This window comes from Salvelinus sp. IW2-2015, linkage group LG1 (assembly GCF_002910315.2).
Source record: "Salvelinus sp. IW2-2015 linkage group LG1, ASM291031v2, whole genome shotgun sequence".
In the NCBI taxonomy this organism is placed as follows: domain Eukaryota; kingdom Metazoa; phylum Chordata; class Actinopteri; order Salmoniformes; family Salmonidae; genus Salvelinus; species Salvelinus sp. IW2-2015.
In genome coordinates this window covers 7860605-7878918 of record NC_036838.1, presented here as the reverse complement: position 1 = coordinate 7878918, position 18314 = coordinate 7860605, and the positions used below count along the sequence as shown (strand labels likewise).

The window sequence follows — 18314 nt, the reverse complement described above, 5'->3', positions numbered from 1 at the left end:
TCAGCGAGCCCAAGCTAAAAAATGACGATCTACGTGAAGAGAAGAATACCCAATTTCTGAAAAGTCGGCACCGACGACTTGGCGACCTCTCACCCCAGGAGACGCTAATGCACAGAACCACACACAACCCACACACACCACACACACACACACCACACTACCACCACACACACACAGACACACACACACACACACACACACACACACACACACACACACACACACACACACACACACACACACACACACACACACACACACACACACACACACCACACCACACCACACACACACACACACACACACACACACAACACACACAACACACACACACTAGCACTACACTCCCTAGCAACCCAACCAAGGCATCGCATGCCCTTGACCTCAGCAATATACTATACTATTCTGTGCACCTTCACACTGATTTCATATTGACCATCATATCTGAAGTTGGTTAAAAAGGATGGACCTGAGGCACAACTTCTCCATCATGGAGATCATAAAAAACCACAATAGTATATTACAGTTTGCAACATCCACCGTGGCTCATTCATAGCCGACCAAGCTACTTTGAATCCCACTATCTGCCAGTCTCTCTCTCTCTCTCTCTCTCTCTCTGTCTCTCTCTGTCTCTCTCTGTCTCTCTCTGTCTGTCTCTCTCTGTCTCTCTCTGTCTGTCTCTCTCTCTGTCTCTCTCTCTGTCTCTGTTCCCATATCAATTCAATTCAATTCAATTCAATTCAAGTGGCTTTATTGGCATGGGAAACATGTGTTAACATTGCCAAAGCAAGTGAGGTAGATATTATACAAAAGTGAAATAAACAATACAAATTAACAGTAAACATTACACATATCTCTGTCTCTGTCTCTCTGTCTCTCTCTGTGTCTCTGTCTCTGTCTCTCTCTCTGTCTCTGTTCCCATATCTCTGTCTCTCTCTCTCTCTCTCTGTCTCTCTGTCTCTCTCTGTCTCTCTCTCTCTCTCTCTGTCTCTCTCTCTGTCTCTCTCTCTGTCTCTCTCTCTCTGTCTCTGTTCCCATATCTCTGTCTCTCATATCTACATATCGGCAATGACATCCTCTTGGTACAAGGAGAGGTTATGGTTTAATCGGAAATAAATCTCATCCTAATCTGCAGCTTTTGAAGGCAAATCCATGACTTAAAAACACTAAAGACCAAACACTAAAGACCATCCTCAAAAAGTAACTTAAGGGAATGGGTGACATTAGTGACACTGATTTCCAAGTCCAAAGTAGACCACTAAAACAAATTAACTCAAATGTCCATTGACAAACAACAGAAAGCAACTGATAATGTCAATTGAGAATGCATTGTTCAAAATTTTTGCAGATGCCCTCAAAATAGTGGTTACCACTACCACCGTTTCTAGGAGTACCCATGGAAACATTCTCAACCTTTATGGGGGTGCCCTAACATGAACCTTACACCCCTGGGCAAAGCAGTTATTCAAACTCTGGGAGGGTGCTAGGTAGTCAAACTCAAATGTGTTACAATGGCTTTACCTAAACAAGAGTGGAGAAAAGTACAAGTGACACATGAAGGTAGTCAAATGTCTCTTGGACATGTTGGTTGCTGCCTTTGGGCCCCTAAAATAGCAGTGTTTGTTTATGCTTGGCCAACCTTAATCCCAGGTTTCTAGTGTTGCGCTGGCCCGTCAATCAAATGGTGACACCACCACCGAAGGGCTCTTCAGATCCGTACGCACCCACACGCGAGGACACGCCACAAAACAACTAAACAACGTCAACCAGAAACAAATACTGATTTGTTTCTTTGCCGTGCCACAATAAGTAGAATACCTTAAAAGCGATGTTACGCCATGTAGGACTAAAACATCGAGATACTGACTTAGAAACTGAGAGGGAAACGGATACAATTCACTGTAATCATGAAATAACTGGTTAAACACAGTGTCAATTATGGCAAGTCGTAGCATAGGTGTCCATTGATCCCTTAGGAGTCCATGTAACCACAAGGCAAATCACAGAGCTAGGCTTCATCTTACAACTAGAGGGCCTACCTGTTACTTCCTATCAAAGATCAAAGATCTCACCCCTGTCCTCTTTTTTTGCCACAAAAACGTCTATGATTCCTTTGTGAGAAAGACGGGAGCGTTCTTTCGCTTGCGTGTGTGTAAGTGTAAGACAAAAGCGCACACTCTACATACAGCACATTCATATTCCAGGAAGGAAAATGAGTCACTTAGTGAAAATCAAATCAGCCAAACGTCTGGTGAGCAAACTTGAGGCACTGCCACTGGTTAATATACTCCATGAGTAACAGTTCGGAGAAAAATGCACCTGTTCAAACAACAAAGTTAGACATTTTATCAGGAGCTTCAACGGGGCGTAATTATTATTTCTTCATTTTGAATTGAACCTTTAATTAACTTGGCAAGTCAGTTAAGAACAAATTCTTATTTACAATGACGGTCTACACCGGCCAAACCCGGACGACGGTGGGCCAATTGTGCGCCGCCCTATGGGACTCCCAATCACAGCCGGTTGTGATACAGCCTGGATTTGAACCAGGCTGTCTGTAGTGACACCTCAAGCACTGAGATGCAGTGCCTTAGACCGCTGCCCCACTCAGGAGCCCCGGGAGTGCATGTGGTGTGTGTGACATCACGGGAGTAATGTCAACAATCTGAGCCCAAGTCAATGAAACCTGGTACAAAATAAAATGTTCTGTAAATACGTTTACATGAAGTGGCAGAAGGGATTTCTTTATTTATTAAAACGTTAAACATGGTCATAAATTTGATAAGGGAAATTATGTTTTCTTTGAGGCTATTTGGTTACCAAGTTTAAATGTTCGAGGCCCCAAATACAACACCAGTAAATAGCTCTTTTTGGGTGTAGTGTAATGAATTAGTCCCTTTAAACCTGACTTCAATCAAGCTCAGCAAAATGCCCAGCTCTCGCATTCCTCCTGGCACTCCAAGACTGAAGTTAATGGGGGTTGCCTGGAAGGCGCTAGAATTGAAAACGTTATTTATTTATTTTTTCATCCTTGGGAAACTTCCCCCCCCGTATGGGTTTGTTTGAACCGAGCCACTGGCTATCCCACTAAGTACGGCCCCCAGTCATCTGAATCATTAGATTAGGCTTAGGCACGGCCCGACAAAGAGATTCCCCATCGCCGTTTGTTTCAAGGAGAGGCCCTGCTTTAGCTCACAGATACTCAGCTGGAAGAGCCACTTGGAGGTAGTGCTTCCATGTCAGGGTATCCTTCATGATACACACTGTGTTTTTGTTCGGATACACTGAACTCTTGTACTATATATTGAAATGCACTGTATTTGAACTGAAATACAGTGGTATGTGTGAAGGATGTTTACGGGAAAACCATTGCATCTCATACATACTACATTTGAGTGTACTAAACGTGTACTTCCATATCAACCAAGTTACTACAAAGTTACAACACCCAAAACCACACAAGTGAATACTTGATCGTGAACTGTTCAATCGTGAACTGTCCTCAACTCCTCGGGATAGAATAACAAGTGGGGAATATTCATGACGGGAAGGCCCCAGATTTGATTTTTAAGTAGCGGAGGAAGGAGCCATTTTGTGTGCGAAGAAGGAGTCCCGTCCCGAACATGTCAGGGGCTGTTGACAGTCTGCTCTTGGGATTAGCGAGACTGCAGTGCACGGCGATCCTTAATCCCCCACTATATCGTAATCTATTTACCCGCCATGCTAAGGGGATTTCCATATGAAAATATACACAAGGAGGCTATATGCTGGAAGTGGCAAAGTGCACAATATCAGAAGCCATGATTTGTCTTTTTTTCCCCTCTGTGGTGTTTCGTTCGTCGAGAAGCTGTTGTGCTGTTTTGTTTGTTGGTGTTTCGCAGGGTTGTGACTGAGGAAGATGTGGTCGGATGGAAAGGAGCCCTCCATTTTGTATTTTCTCTTAGATAAACATATTAAGAGTGTGTTGGAGGATCTTTTAGAGGTTCGTCAGCCTTAGGGTACGACGGAGGTTTGACAAGGTGGTTGAGAAAAAGCAAAACAATTGTTAAATACCATTTGCGGGGTGTGTACCTTACACGACAGACCTCATCACTTAAATATGATTCTCTGAAGACAATTCAATGCACTTCAAATCTTAGCAATTCAACTCCAACAAAACTCCTTCTGAACCTTCTCCTACCTAGTTACATCATAATTACAACAACACGCTGGCAATTTTCTGTAGCCAAGGGAGGAGCAAGTCAAATCAGATTGGAAAACATTGAGGTATAGCTGTTAGTCTTTCAGACAGAGATTCACAGATATATTTGATTCATATACTCATTCATAGATTTGATTATGGCTTTGAGTATAGCTGTTGTTTAGAGGCCCACAATCAGATGGCATGAGTGGAGCCTCCTGTACTGCACCTGATTGGAATTGCTACAGCCTGTATCAGACCTGGGTTCAAATCACTCAAATACTTGAGCTGTGCATGCTTGAGCTTGTCTGGCACAAAGGAACCAATGGAATATTCCAAAACGTCAAACCTCACCCATCTGGGACTCCAGGCAGGTTCAAGCAAATGCTCAAAGTATTTGGAAGATGTTGAAAGATTTCAAATACTATTTGAGCCCTGGACAGGCCTGTATCCAGCCATCTCTCTGCGGATCTCCCTTCCTTCAAACTCAGCCAGCCCTCCACATGCAAACTTTAGACGACTGTCACGGTTCAGCTGGCGGACAGACGCCTCGTCTACGAGCACCCAGGTCACTGGCAGGTTCCAAGGCAATCAAGGAAGTAGCTCCGTTCGCTGTTGGCTGCCACATCCTCTGTGAATTATTTAGACCGAGGTTGAGTTAGGCCGCCAAGGTCAGAGTGTCACCTGGTTCTAGTTGAGATAGGACTCAAGAGTTTCTACTTGAGGGGTTACTGAGGGTAAGGACCGGGTGAGGATGAGGATATCCCCTTTAAAGCAATGTCAACTAAATTGACCCAAGTTTATAACCGCTTTCTGTACTTAGCTGTTTTTGGTTGTGTGAAAGGACAGGCCACTTGATATGTGTTCAAAATGTAGATTGATTGTAGATCTATGTAGATTCCCCAAGTCATGACGGTCGGAATAGTCGGAGTTTAGATGGCGACTTTAATTCTAATCATAAGCAGTTAAGTATTCTACAAGTCGTACTTTTTAGTATACCATCAAAGCAAACGTTACTGTTTATCAAACTCTGACAATCTAACAGGACAACGTGAGTCTAGTAGGACAATGCCATTTGTCATTAACGACAATACAGCACACTGTCCCCACATTGTGTTGTCAAAGTTTCCACATCTGAACAATACTGCACACATCCATAGGAGCAGTTGGCTGCTGTAGTGATGGGACATCAGAACAGGTGTTTGGGACAGGGACGGCTCAGAAAAATGAGCTGCCATGTTTCCTTGAACATGGCCTGGAGATTAGTTATCCCTTGTTGGATGCAAATGTAGTAAATTCAGGCCTGTTTGCATGGGGGGGGGGGGGATTGGTGGCGGCATACTGGCACTGCCCAGCGGGAGACAGCCAGGCAAACACACGTCATGTCGGCTACTCCTCCTGGACGCCATGTTTACCCAAACCTGTTTGTCCAGCTGGTCGACTGTGGTGTGGAACACCGCAAGAACAGGGATTTCTGTTAATTAAAATCGTGATTTGTCCTCTTTTTGTGTCTTGGATCAACAACATTATACATTACTGTCAACATGCAAAGATAAATGCTCAGCATGCCAGGATACATGTTTGCTAATCTGAATATGTTATGATTGAACCTCTGTGAAGTTTACTCATTGAGCTGGTGGTGGCCAAGGAGAATGCATCTTTGGGCCACAGGAGGGATTGTGTTAGGAATTTCCTGCGTTGTGTTGGTAGTGGAAATGCAAATAAGCTTTTCTAAGTATAGGAATATTACAATTTGCACCACATATACACATTCATAGTTTTGCACCACACCCACCCACACACACACACACTAATTTTACTATCCTTGTGGGGACCAAACAATTGATTTCCATTCAAAATCCTATTTTCCTTAACCCCTAACTCCAAACCCTTAACCATAACCCCTAAACCTATTGTTTTATGTCCCCCAAAATGTTCCGTGTTTTATTATCCTTGTGAGGACTTCTGGTCCTCACAAGGAAGGATAGTAAAACCAAAAACACACACACACACACACACACACACACACACACACACACACACACACACATTTGACAGTCCCTCAAATTAAATCACAGAGCCCAAAATAAACGTGAACATAATTTTGGGTGTTATTAAATACATCTGAGAATACATAATGGAGATTGACGTCTTATTGTGGGTTATAATTACATATCTCTTGGGAAATACACCAAATTTCCACTCCTCAAAACAAATAAACGCAAAACCTGAAAGTTATTATGCATTTTGTGATGAAGGATCACTACAAATATGTGACTTGATGTAACACAAATGATARGAACCGATAGCCTATTGCAATTGTCATTCGTAGGCCCATTTCGTTCCCATTTGAGGCCGCACTTCAATTTAAAAAGACAAACTTGTTAATGAATACCCTATATCACTGAAGTAGGCCTATTATAAAATGGGATAATCTAAGGGCATGATTTTGGTTATTTTATTTTGTGTTCACCGAATGTTAAGTCAAAATAACATACCTAGTCTTTCTTCGATTTGACATGAATGGAGACGGGTTGAACAGGATGTAAAAATGCGTGTGTTCATAATAAAATGTGTTGTGCTATTTTGTCTCATCAACATTCATATAAAAATGACAACTTCTCTCAGGGGGATAATGAAAATATATCATAATTAGGGCCCTGTGTTTTGCGTGATCATATGACATAGCAAGATGTTATCCTGCATTTAAAGCTTGATGCAGAAATTAGAAATACGCCCAAAATGTAAGCAATTGTTTAAGGATGGTGCTGGAATATCTGACATGAAAAGAGGATAGTTTGATGAAAAGGCTATAAATACATATTCAAATCAAGGCATGTCACATGATCGCACAAAACACAGAGCCCTAATCATAATGGCAATAAAGTGGCACATAAATAGAGAAATAAAACCATCTTTAGGCCAAGTCCATTAATCCATTAATAGCCTTTGAATTTAGAATTTAAAATTACATTTGTTTACAACATACTACTTTTAAAATATGTTAATTCCTTAATAAAGTTTCTTAATAAAGTTCTGAGGGCCGTCCAAGTATTTAAATTAATGTAATCTAAACCTGCCAACAAAAGCACCACTAAGCACCACTACTTTCAGATAAGAACACTCTTTGCATTGGAAAAACCAACCATGTTTTTAACGAATCTTTATTATAAAGACACGAATGTACATTTTAAATTTCATTGGAATACTGACATTGCGTGTCTAACTCACATTTTCTTCGTAAAGAACAATAGCAAAATCTTTGACCTTATAAACAAGTGCTGCAATTAAACTTCCAAAATACAACACTACAGTCCGGACAATGAACAATATTCAAGTTGGAATTAACATWAATTTGAATATCAGCAAACTGAAAACAATAGCAGCATCTTAATTTCTCAATTTAAATGGTCTCTAATGGGTAGGCCTATATCAAATACATGAGCATAAAATATCATATTTTTCCATAAAACAAATTTTGTGACAAAGGTTCGCCCTCAATTGGTCGTTCTTGGGAATATTTATGGAAAATCCATAACACAGTGCTCTTGCTCCATCCTGAAAAAACTATTCTAACTCAAAGGGATAAACTACATACTTTAAACTTGTTGGAGGGCAATTTTCAGAGTTCATGTGTAGAAAAATATTCCTTGATGTCCCAAAGTCTGGGTGAGTGGATCCAATTCAAGCTTGTTGATTCATAAAATGGTCAAAGAAGAAGACAGGCTTTTTCATCTGTGCGTCACTTGAATTTTCCAAACATTAACTTAAAAAAGGCTTGATAATTGTCTCTACTATTAGTTAACTTCTTAATGCTTTGAAGAAAAWAGCTCTTCAACAAAAAAACKAAACAAAAATACTTATTTGAAAGGRGGRAAAAAAGTCACAAGACTTGGAACCGCCAGGAGGAGGCCTGGTCTTTGTAGTCCAAGCAGTCGGTGGTGTTGAAGTTGAGCTTCCAGGAAGAGGCTGCGGCCGCGGCCGTTTGTTCTTTGTAATCCAGACAGTCTGAGGAGTTGAAGGCCAGSCCGGCCCCGCTGTAGGCCTGGTGGTGGTGGGGGTGGTGATGGTGGTGGTGCCCTGAGGTCTGCCCTATRTGGTGGTGYGGRTGGCCAGACATGGAGGAGCCCGTCATGGGGCTGAGCTGGTGCGGATGGTGGGGGTGGTGGTGAGAGTGCATGGGGGCCAGGTACGAGCTGCATTCCACCCCTCCGAAGTAGGAGCCCGTTGATGCCGGGGCGGGGTAGCCCTGCCCATAGGCCGCCGCTGTCTGGCTGTAGGACACTGGGTAGGAGGACGTGCCTCCAGTACCTGACACAGACCTCTGCATGCAGGAGGCACTGGTTGGAGGAGCAGGGTCGGGGACAGGGGGTGGTGCGGGGGCCGGGGAGATGGGCGCAGGGCTCCAGATGGAGGACACTGGGGCTGTGACGGAGGTAGAAGTGCTGCTCAGGCCTTGGCCTCCATGGCCGGAGGGATGAGAGCCACCGGACGAGGCAGAGGAAGAGGAAGAGGAGCCGGTGCTGGTCACTGCCGGAGGGGTGAACTGACCACTGCTCTCTGAGCCTGTGCTCTCCCTGGTTGGAGAGGACTTCTTCTTGGCAGGCCGGACTTTAGCATTGTTTCCACTCTGGGCCTGCTGACGGCACTTGGCTCTCCTGTTCTTGAACCATACCTGCACAACAAGAGGCAAAGAGGTCAACTTTAAAATGCTGTCTGTCAACTGTCCAAACAAATTTGCAAAACATTGATTGAGTAAGCAGTTGTCAAACTGGTCATGCCAACTTGCGACAAACTGAATAACTATTTAAATTTGATAATATTGAATGCTTTGTCATTTGTACAATTAATGGCATACATAGTACTTCATTGCAAAGGCATAACTAATATCAACTCTATCAACCAATCGGTCATATCTTCTTGTAGGTCAAAAAAACAACATGATTCTTTATTCGCTGATTCTCCTATCCCATTTCAGGCATTGCAAACACTTGGAAATGGCATGGAACTGTTGTGGAGTCAGTGTTCGATTTGCAGGCTACCTCTGCACAGGCTTGGCTGCCTACCCTGCATACCGTGCACATTTCTCAGCCAAATCAGTGAAACTCTAGAGGAAGCTGCCATAATTGCAGTAAGCCTGTGAGAGGGGTACAAAAGCTGGTTACATAAAGGCTCTCACACCCATTTCAAAAGGGGGCTCATAAGTTCTAAAGGCGGCCCTTATGTGAGAGCTGAACATAAATGATATTTTAAAACATGGAATTGTATGTGTTTGTTGAACTATCAGAACCAGTTATGATAACAGATTTTGCATATTGTTTATTTGTGTAGTATACAATTGCAGCTAAGAGCTGAATTGCAGTGTAGGATACATAACATTTAGCCCAAATAAATACTCAACCTTGTTGAAACTCATTAAAATCCTAAATAAAAGGTAAAGTATTGATTGAAATGTGCAGTAATAGGCCTTGTCCTGGTCGCTGCAGTTTTGCACTGGAAGTTCAGCAAGTTCCCACAAATGGCAAACAAGTTCACACAAACAATAGTAGGCTACAGTACAGTAGTAACTAAATAATTGCAATTCTGTACAAACTTGGACTCTAGACTCAGGCAAATTGATTTTCAGTGCGACTTCTTCCCGCATGAAAATGTCTGGGTAGCGCGTCTTGCCGAAAAGTGACTCCAGAATGTCCAGCTGAGTACGAGTAAAAGTTGTCCTCTCTCTCCGCTGTTTCCTCGGATGCGCTGAAATGGAATAGAAACCTGTCAATGGAAACTCTTCGAAGCCATTTCGATCTGATAATAAAACGAAATGAAAAAAAAAACATTGTTCACCAAAACAAACGAGGTTCAATATAAATATTCAAAGCTTCCATCTCATATTTTCATATATTTCAGAAATAGCTAGCTTCAAAGTTAAGTGTTTCTTCAAAACGAAAATAACCTGTGAATTATATATAGGTAGCATATATATATATATATATATATATATATATATATATATATATATATATATATATAACAGGTTTAAATCACATAATATTCTGCACTACAATAGGCCTTCACTGTAATCACACTAGGTCTAACAGTTATTACTTAGTCATGTAACATGTGGAAACGGAAAATAGTGCGAAGGAATGAATCTTGTTATTAAATCATACCATCCTATAAGTTGACACCAACTTGTGTTTAATTATGCGTTTCCGTGCATTTGGAAGTGTGATAATGCACATGGGATGTATTTCCGGAGAGCAGTGTGTGCTACCCGGTCCTACATTTTTCTATAATGCGCAACAGACAACTATCCAATATAACGTCACAGGTGATTCGGATTTGGCACAGTTAGTGTGAAGTGTTTGGGGGGCGTTTTACCTGGATACCCCACTGATGGGTGCAGTAGGTCCATGGCCGTACCGCTGAGCCCCATTCCGTTCATGCCGTACGGGGCCTGTTTGAGGTATGACATCATGCTAGAAACGGACACGGGGAAACCAAAGTCSGTGCGGAAAWGTTCGATTCCCCCGATGTTGCAGTCCCTTGATGAAATCCTGCAATTGAAAACGCATTGTGAGTAGAATGTGAAAATATATATTTCTGTTGGTTACTCATTTATATTTAGTAGCCTACAAAGAGCAATTCAGCAAACTACATTTGATTTGAATAATTAAAATGTCCCTATATTCAAATGATGGTTAATTCAATTGGAAATAGCCTGAGACAATATCAAAGCCAAATTATATTTCCAATTTCAAAACGTTGCTAAATTCCAGTAGCCTATAGGACTCTTTGATTGAGACTTCAAACTTTCACCCGAGTCGTATCAAAAGCGAATCAAAAAGCCGATTCCCTCAACAAAAATCCAAAGATTAGCCGTTTACAAAGGTTTCAAACAAAGTATGACATGACGCGTTAACGTGGCTAAATGATATCCAATTATAAACTCAGGTTGCAGTCATCCATCACTACAGTAAAGAAATAATTACGGATGAAATCTGTCGCCAGTCGTGTATTAATTCCATTTGACGCATGACTCCTATGGCCAACCTCTAAACCCTTGTTTTGATAAATGCATCCACTGTTAAAAACATTACATTCGCCATTACGCACATTTTCGGTGCATAGAGAGGCCTGCGAGATAAGATGAATGACTTTGATCAATAAAATAAAGCATGCATTTGGACCCAGATAATTGGGTTCACAAACATGTCAAGAGTCATAACAGCCTGCATAAATTATAGATTTCACCAAGCGTTGTATAAACTACACATACACTACACATACACTGCCTTATAATCCATTTCACTGTTGATGTAGGCCATTTTATGACATAATCAGCACAACTTTAGACTATTTCATAACGTAGTTTGTATAGGCCTATAGGCTATACAGGGCCGACATGCTACGCCTGCGTAAAATAACAAATTGTCCAAAGTTTCATGTTGACATGAAAATGGAGTTGGCTGCTTGTCAAATTATTGCATGACATTATATTTGACAAAGAAATATTCTAGGCCTATATAATATCCACATCTTCTGAGGTGTGTTCTACACGACKGCCTAATGGAACATTCTCTTTCAGCAGAGACCAGATGTCACATATTATCAAATGGCTTGTTTTTAACTTAGATTTTTTTTTTTTTTATATAATAAATAACACTAATGATGGATTTTAATCGTTGTTATCATTGTTATTACATGGTTATACCCTGATAATAAAATGTGTATCCGATTTAAATATGCTCCAAAGCGTATCAAGTTAGAAAAATATTCAAATCTAGATATCAAATCAAACCAACAGACCTGATGGCATATATGATATCATATGTAGATGCAGTTCAGTAATTGGACGGGGTGCCTTAATGTAAAGGTTGAAACAAATAGGTTTGTTTTTTTAACTTCATTGACTGGCTACAATGTATTTGGCCTCTAAATAGACCTACTTGGGTCCATGCTGTGGACACGGAGCAGCTGATGGATTTGTATTGAGGCGTAAATACTTCACTGTATTTCCATAACCGCAGGAAGGAGTTTAAGCAAATGTAAATGGCGAAAAATTAACTCTATTGCGATTCAGATGAGAGCCCCAGGGATACCATTATAAGAAAAGGTCTTATGAGCTAAATTAATTAACAACACCTCAAAGATATACATTCCATGTGTCTTGTCAGGCCTCAGAGTTTTTCCATTTAAATAACAAGTGCACAACCAAACCAGAAGTAGCATTTAGGATATTAATTTACTATAAAAACTGAATTTCCAATGGGGAGTTTACTGTCAGGTAATTCTTGATAGCTTCCCCTGACGAGCGTGATTGTTTACAACGACCATTTACAATGACCATTTTCAATGAGCGCACAACAGTTTCCAACGCAAGTTGCACCTAAATACAAACTTCGTAGTCTTATCAAATACAAATACATCGTTTTAAAAGAATATGAATAGATTACAGTAACCTCAATAGTATAAATAATTCCATCAAAATGACGAATAACAACCCAGAAGGAAGTAGCCTGAACGGACTACATAGGCCTATATAAGACAAGGAAAACTTTGCATTTACCACTCACCTTGCGTTTGGGATCCTGTTTTCTTATTTGCTTTATTTGTAGTCAAGCCAAGAAGATCCCGTACATCAARAATATCCACATGGAGAAAATGTTCTTGAAAGCGAGACAACCGTAAGAAGGTGCGCACACAATTGGATGAGAAATACGCAAACTGCAAATAAGGAGTTTACATCAACCAACGCAGTTTTCCAATTTGAACCCCAGTTGTGCGTCAGAGGAAAATTTCACAATTGGAAAAAATATWATAAAAATCAAATCAATCGCATTATCTTGTGCGTCTTGCACTGTGGTAAGGTGATTGCCAATGTTGACSGATGGAGATTGATCACCTTCTGCCTACCCTGCCCTTCTATGAACGTAAAACACATGCAGAACGGCACACTTCGTCCAATCCAAGCGCCCGTGCGCCCTTACAGGCGACAGAGGTAACCAGTCAATTGCGAGGATTGCAAGAAAACCCCTCCCCTTCAAATGCTTAAATAAATCTATACCACGTGAGAGCCCACAATTGGAAAAAGTTATACTTAATTAAAAAAAAAAACATTACATTGAAAGCTCTACTTATGGAGTAGGCCTACGTTGTTCTTAATTTAATTTGCATGTAGTAGATTTTGCGTTTGCATAAAAACTAAATATGTAGGCTACCGTAAAAGGACATTTTAAGCAGGTCTCAGTGTTTATTTCGCTCATGAAAAAAACGAACGCTTGAGAGAATCTTTAAGCGCGTGAATTAACAATTTTCTCATCAAAAGCGATGACGTAAAGTGGGTTGGGAACTAGGCCTAACATGAAAAAATGGCAACTAAGAAAATAAATTAGATTGCCTAAAACAAAATGTAATGTCTTAAAACCGAATATAGCTTTAGTGTAACCTATGTGATTGATTAAAATAACAAGAAAACTGCTTGCCCTCGGTAGTAATGCATTTTGGACCCTGTGTGGGTCTTCAGAGAAAATAACCTTTCAACGTTGTCATTTTGCCTGTAATTGTTTGTGAACAACACCATCGTTTATACAAATTTGAGCATTTTTTTCCATAGCAGCGGAATACTTTCTAAAAGTGGTGAAGAGGCTCTGATTTAACCGTGTAATATATTTTCATGAATATTAATGAATGASATAATCCTCACTTGGATTTCCATTTCAGAATAATAGTGCAGTTCATCCAAACGAGGSTCTCCTCTCAAATAAAGTTTTATATGAATTAAACTGGAGGTGGAATCGACCATCTATCTATATCCTATAACCTAAAATAAAAACATTTAAAAAAAAATTCAATAGATAAATGTGCATAAAGAATGGAAAATACAAATAATATTTATATTCGGGATTCATTGTTGAGACCGTCATGACTCGTCTGTCTCCACTGCAACCGCCTCGGCTGGTGTTTTGTTGAGCTCAACTCTAATTGTAGCCGGAGCTGCAATAATCAATCACGAGCAAATAATCAAAGGACTGTCAAGAACATTAGTTAACTAAATGTGATATCAAACGAAGGCACTTTAACATCCTCTTTGGATCTTTAGAATGGCCTGATCGAAACAACGACGTAACAGCGCTAAAATAAAAGCTGTTAATGGTTGGAGGCAAATCATGAGCGTTTCGAATGACAACAGGTTTGCACTTTACACTTTACATTTATTCACACAAATTATGGGTGCCATTTTATATGGTAGGCTTTGGCTATGAACGAAATAATATTAGTAATTCAAGGTAAATTCCAATAGGCAAGTCAATTAAGTTTTTGTCAGGGCCAAACAGGCCCAATGCATATTACAATGGCCAGGGAAAAATATAAAAAGCGATATTTATTGGCTAATCTCACACGTTTGCTCCAAATATTGTATGACTCAAGCGCCCAACATATAGGCCTAGACCTGTCAAAGCCAATGTGATCGATCCCACACAAGTATCAAGATATCAAATAGCAAAATCCCATTGTGAAAAGAGTATTGGACCTAATCCCAAATTGCAGTAGAATTTTCTTAATGCTAAGCCCGTAAAACCAGGGATCAGGGCAACTCAAGGGGTGGGGGTGTAAGGTTTGTCTCTTTAGCTGGCAGGATTGGAGAAGGTCGCATAAGTTGTCGGTGCTTATTAAAACGATGATGCATAAAATCCCCCAAGTTGTCAGAAAGCATGGGCACACGGAGTCGGTATTCTCTCCCTCTGCCTGTGGTAAGATAAACCTGTGGCTGTGGAACGGGCTTTGCAAAATCCAGCCACGATCAACACCTGCATGCGCGGTAATAGCAACAGATCTCAAAGCTTGCACATCTGCAATACATAGGGGGGCAATCCGTTCTCCCAGAAAGATACCTATGGCGTGTATGCTACAGCTATAGCACTACGCAGGAAGACCAGCACCTAATTTCGAAGTTTTTAAACTCAAAAATACTTTATCTATGGGTTTATAGTCGGTGTCAAGGATTGGGTGGCTGTTTTTTTTCTATTTTGGATACACGCGTAAAAGTGAAGCATTACGCAATGGTGGAAATACACAGAGGTAAGGTGCTCACCTTAATACGGAACTCTGGTTGGAGACAGTAATCAAATGATCATGGTTTGTCATGCAAGATTGTATCGTGCACATGGAATTTTAGTTTTGAGGCTCAATATTGTATTTTAAAGATTTCCATAGCAGCAGGTTTAACTGCACATTGCGAAATAATGGTGAGAATTGTTTTCAGTAAATAACATATGCCATTCATAACGAAATAGCCTGTAGGCAAGTTATAAATAGGCTATCTTTTTTCTAAAGTATTTCAAACATTCTTTCACCGAGGTGTAGCCTATAGGCTACTACTGTAAAAACGTTCAATTGAGAGATTTCCACTACATTAGTCAACGGAGTATAGGTCTACTACAATGAAAACTCMCATGCAGATTAAATGACTATATTATTGATGTACGTGGAGCCGTGCCATTTCTTTGACGGACCTGAAACTGAACGAGACCCGACCACAGAAGTCAAAACGTCTATTCGAATAACAATATGCACAGGATAATACGTATGAGTAAGACTGGTGCTATGCATTCCGTTCCATCCACACATTATTATAGATGAAATTGTGTTGTGAAATAGTAACCCATATGAATAATCTTCTGACTAAAACCATAAAATTCGAATCATGAAATTCAAATCTCGGCTCTATTTACAGAGTTAGTGGAAATAAATCCAGGCTATGTAAACACATAAACCATTTGATGCAAAAAAAAATCATAGGAAAATGAATCCATGTTGGAATCCTAATCATTCAAAATGCATAAAACATTCCCATATCAGTTTAGCTTCAAAGGCATAGAAATATCAAATTAAACTGTATGATTTTTAAAATATAAAAATGATGACTGCATTGTTATTAAGATGTTAGACATTTTGTTTTAGAGTAGCCTAGTCTGCTCCTCTAAATTGTAGGCCTATACCATAAGTGAAAGTGGGTCATTAACTCCCATACTTATTACTATTGCAATAACATGCCAAATTATTAAACCGCATGAAACAAACAAAATAAATCTTGTTTACAGTAAAGTCAATATCTATGGCAAATTTACAGCAAGCACTATAAAATCATTATCGAAGGTGCTCAGGAGACTTGAAAACATATTTGTGATGCATTTTTTGTTGGTTTTAATCTCTCTGCTCATCAACTGACTTTTTTGACTAATAGATCATTGTTGCATCCTTTCCATTAACCATCTCGCATGATTTATTATCAATGACAAGAATCAGGCCTATTAGGCTATGCAATAGCTCCACAAGTGCTTAGAGATCACATGACCAACAGGATGAGTGAGTGTGATGTGTTGTGAGACTCTGCTGCTTGATACTGTGCCGTAATGTAAACACGTGGGATAGGGATGTACTGTACTGTTTCATATGGAGCTAGTTTCCCTGTCTGAAATATCACCTGGTGTCCTCCTCACAATGGAGACACGAGCATCATGTACTCCTAGGCACGCCAGCCTTCAACAGGGCACTGGGAGGTCAGATGGGTTGACAGGTAGCTAGCCTACTCACTGTCCCTGCAAAYAACTGCTAGCCTACAACCAAAGGTAACAGTAGCCTATCAAATGCATTCCAAAATGGTGATCATTTGGCTTCAAACTGACAAGTAAAGGAATAATCCCATGGAAATAATTGATGAGATGTAGAGATTTGAAAGGCGGTTGATGTACAGCTTTCCCATACAGTAGGTGGTTGATAAAAAAATGAACGGTTCTCCTGTAATGTAATCTGAATAACACAGCCAGAAGGATAGCAATTTTGAGGACCTGCACTTATCACGCAAGGCCTGTCATGCACTTATCACGCAAGGCCTGTCTACTGTCCTGGCACTCAGTTTCTCTTTGTTCCACACTGGCACTTAATGGGGGAGTCAAGGGTAGTCACTTAGCCAGGGTGCCCAGCACTTTCTGCATTCAACAACACTGTATCATTACCTAGCCTAACCTAAAGGAGAATGACCAAAACTCAACAGCCTGGCACTCAGCTGCCATAGACTAAAACACGAGACTGAGGCTCCATGCACCTAATCTTTTTTAAGAGATGGACAAATTTGATATTTTTGAGTGAAAAGAACAATTTCTTCTATTTTTTCTGCGCACAAATGGATAAGTGGGCATGACGTCCTTGACATGAGACACAGAACTTAGATTTAAATGTAAGTCTTGAAGACACCATTACTAAAGTTGGTGTTGGTGATAACCGTTAGTGCTTCAATAAAGAATTTGACAAGACCCAAGTATTGAGAGTGCAACGTGTCATACCTATTTTTAACATCTCTTAAAATGGACTTCATATATTGAACATCAAAACATTACGCAATTTATCATCTTAAAAATTTGACGTTCACTTTATTTTCATAGGCCCTCTTTGTGGTATTGGCATGACGTCAATTTCCGAATTGACTGTCAAGTGAGTGCAAATATTAGGCTACATTGCAACTTACATTTTTTGACAGCTCACATGACTAAACAGGAACAAGAAAGGAAGTCATAATGTGTCATGGACATAGCAGTGAAAAACAGTCATACATCTACAATGAGAGAGGCAGAAAAGGAAGAGTGAAAGAGAGAGAGGGGGGGAGCAGAGGGAGAGAGAGCAAAGAAAGATAGCAGAGATACAGAGAGAGAGAGCAGAGCTAGAGAGAGGTAGAGAGCAGAGAGAGGGAGAGAGCAGAGCTCGAGAGAGGTAGAGAGCGGAGAGAGGGAGAGAGCAGAGGGGAGCATGTAGCTGTCTGTCACAGGTTCGGGCCTTCCCGCCCCTCTCATTAGGAAGGTAAACAATGAGTAGAAATGATGAGAGACATGGCAGAACAAATGAGGAGCAGGAGGGAGAAATCAGACACCGGCTTAAAGATCCCACAGCCCACAGTCACCCAACCAACCCAAACCACCATACATACACCCCCATCGCAATCCCCCAAAAAACAGAGTGAGTGAGGGGGAGGGACCCTGAGCAAAGAGTAGGGCAACTTTCAATCCTTTTAGGATTAGTCTCTCTCTCTCTCTCTCCCCCCCCCCTCCCTCCCTCTCTTTCTCTCCCTCACTCTGTTCCTCCTCTC

At 40.7% G+C, this 18314-nt stretch overlaps 1 protein-coding gene across 2 annotated transcripts; it reads right to left on the bottom strand.

Moving 5' to 3' along the window:
- Positions 1-7326: 7326 nt before the first annotated feature.
- Positions 7327-13185, bottom strand: LOC111959166 (homeobox protein OTX1 B). Of its 2 annotated transcripts, none has more exons than XM_023980679.3 (4): positions 12748-13185; positions 10553-10728; positions 9774-9976; positions 7327-8855 (listed from the first exon to the last, which is right to left on the bottom strand). In XM_023980679.3, the coding sequence occupies exons 2-4, from the start codon at positions 10647-10649 to the stop codon at positions 8064-8066; spliced, it is 1092 nt and encodes a 363-aa protein (XP_023836447.1). In that variant the 5' UTR covers positions 10650-10728; positions 12748-13185; the 3' UTR covers positions 7327-8063. The 2 variants fall into 2 exon arrangements, with proteins under 2 accessions (XP_023836447.1, XP_023836505.1); XM_023980737.2 differs by having other exon boundaries at positions 9774-9925; positions 12748-13176.
- Between the last annotated feature and the right edge of the window lie 5129 nt (positions 13186-18314).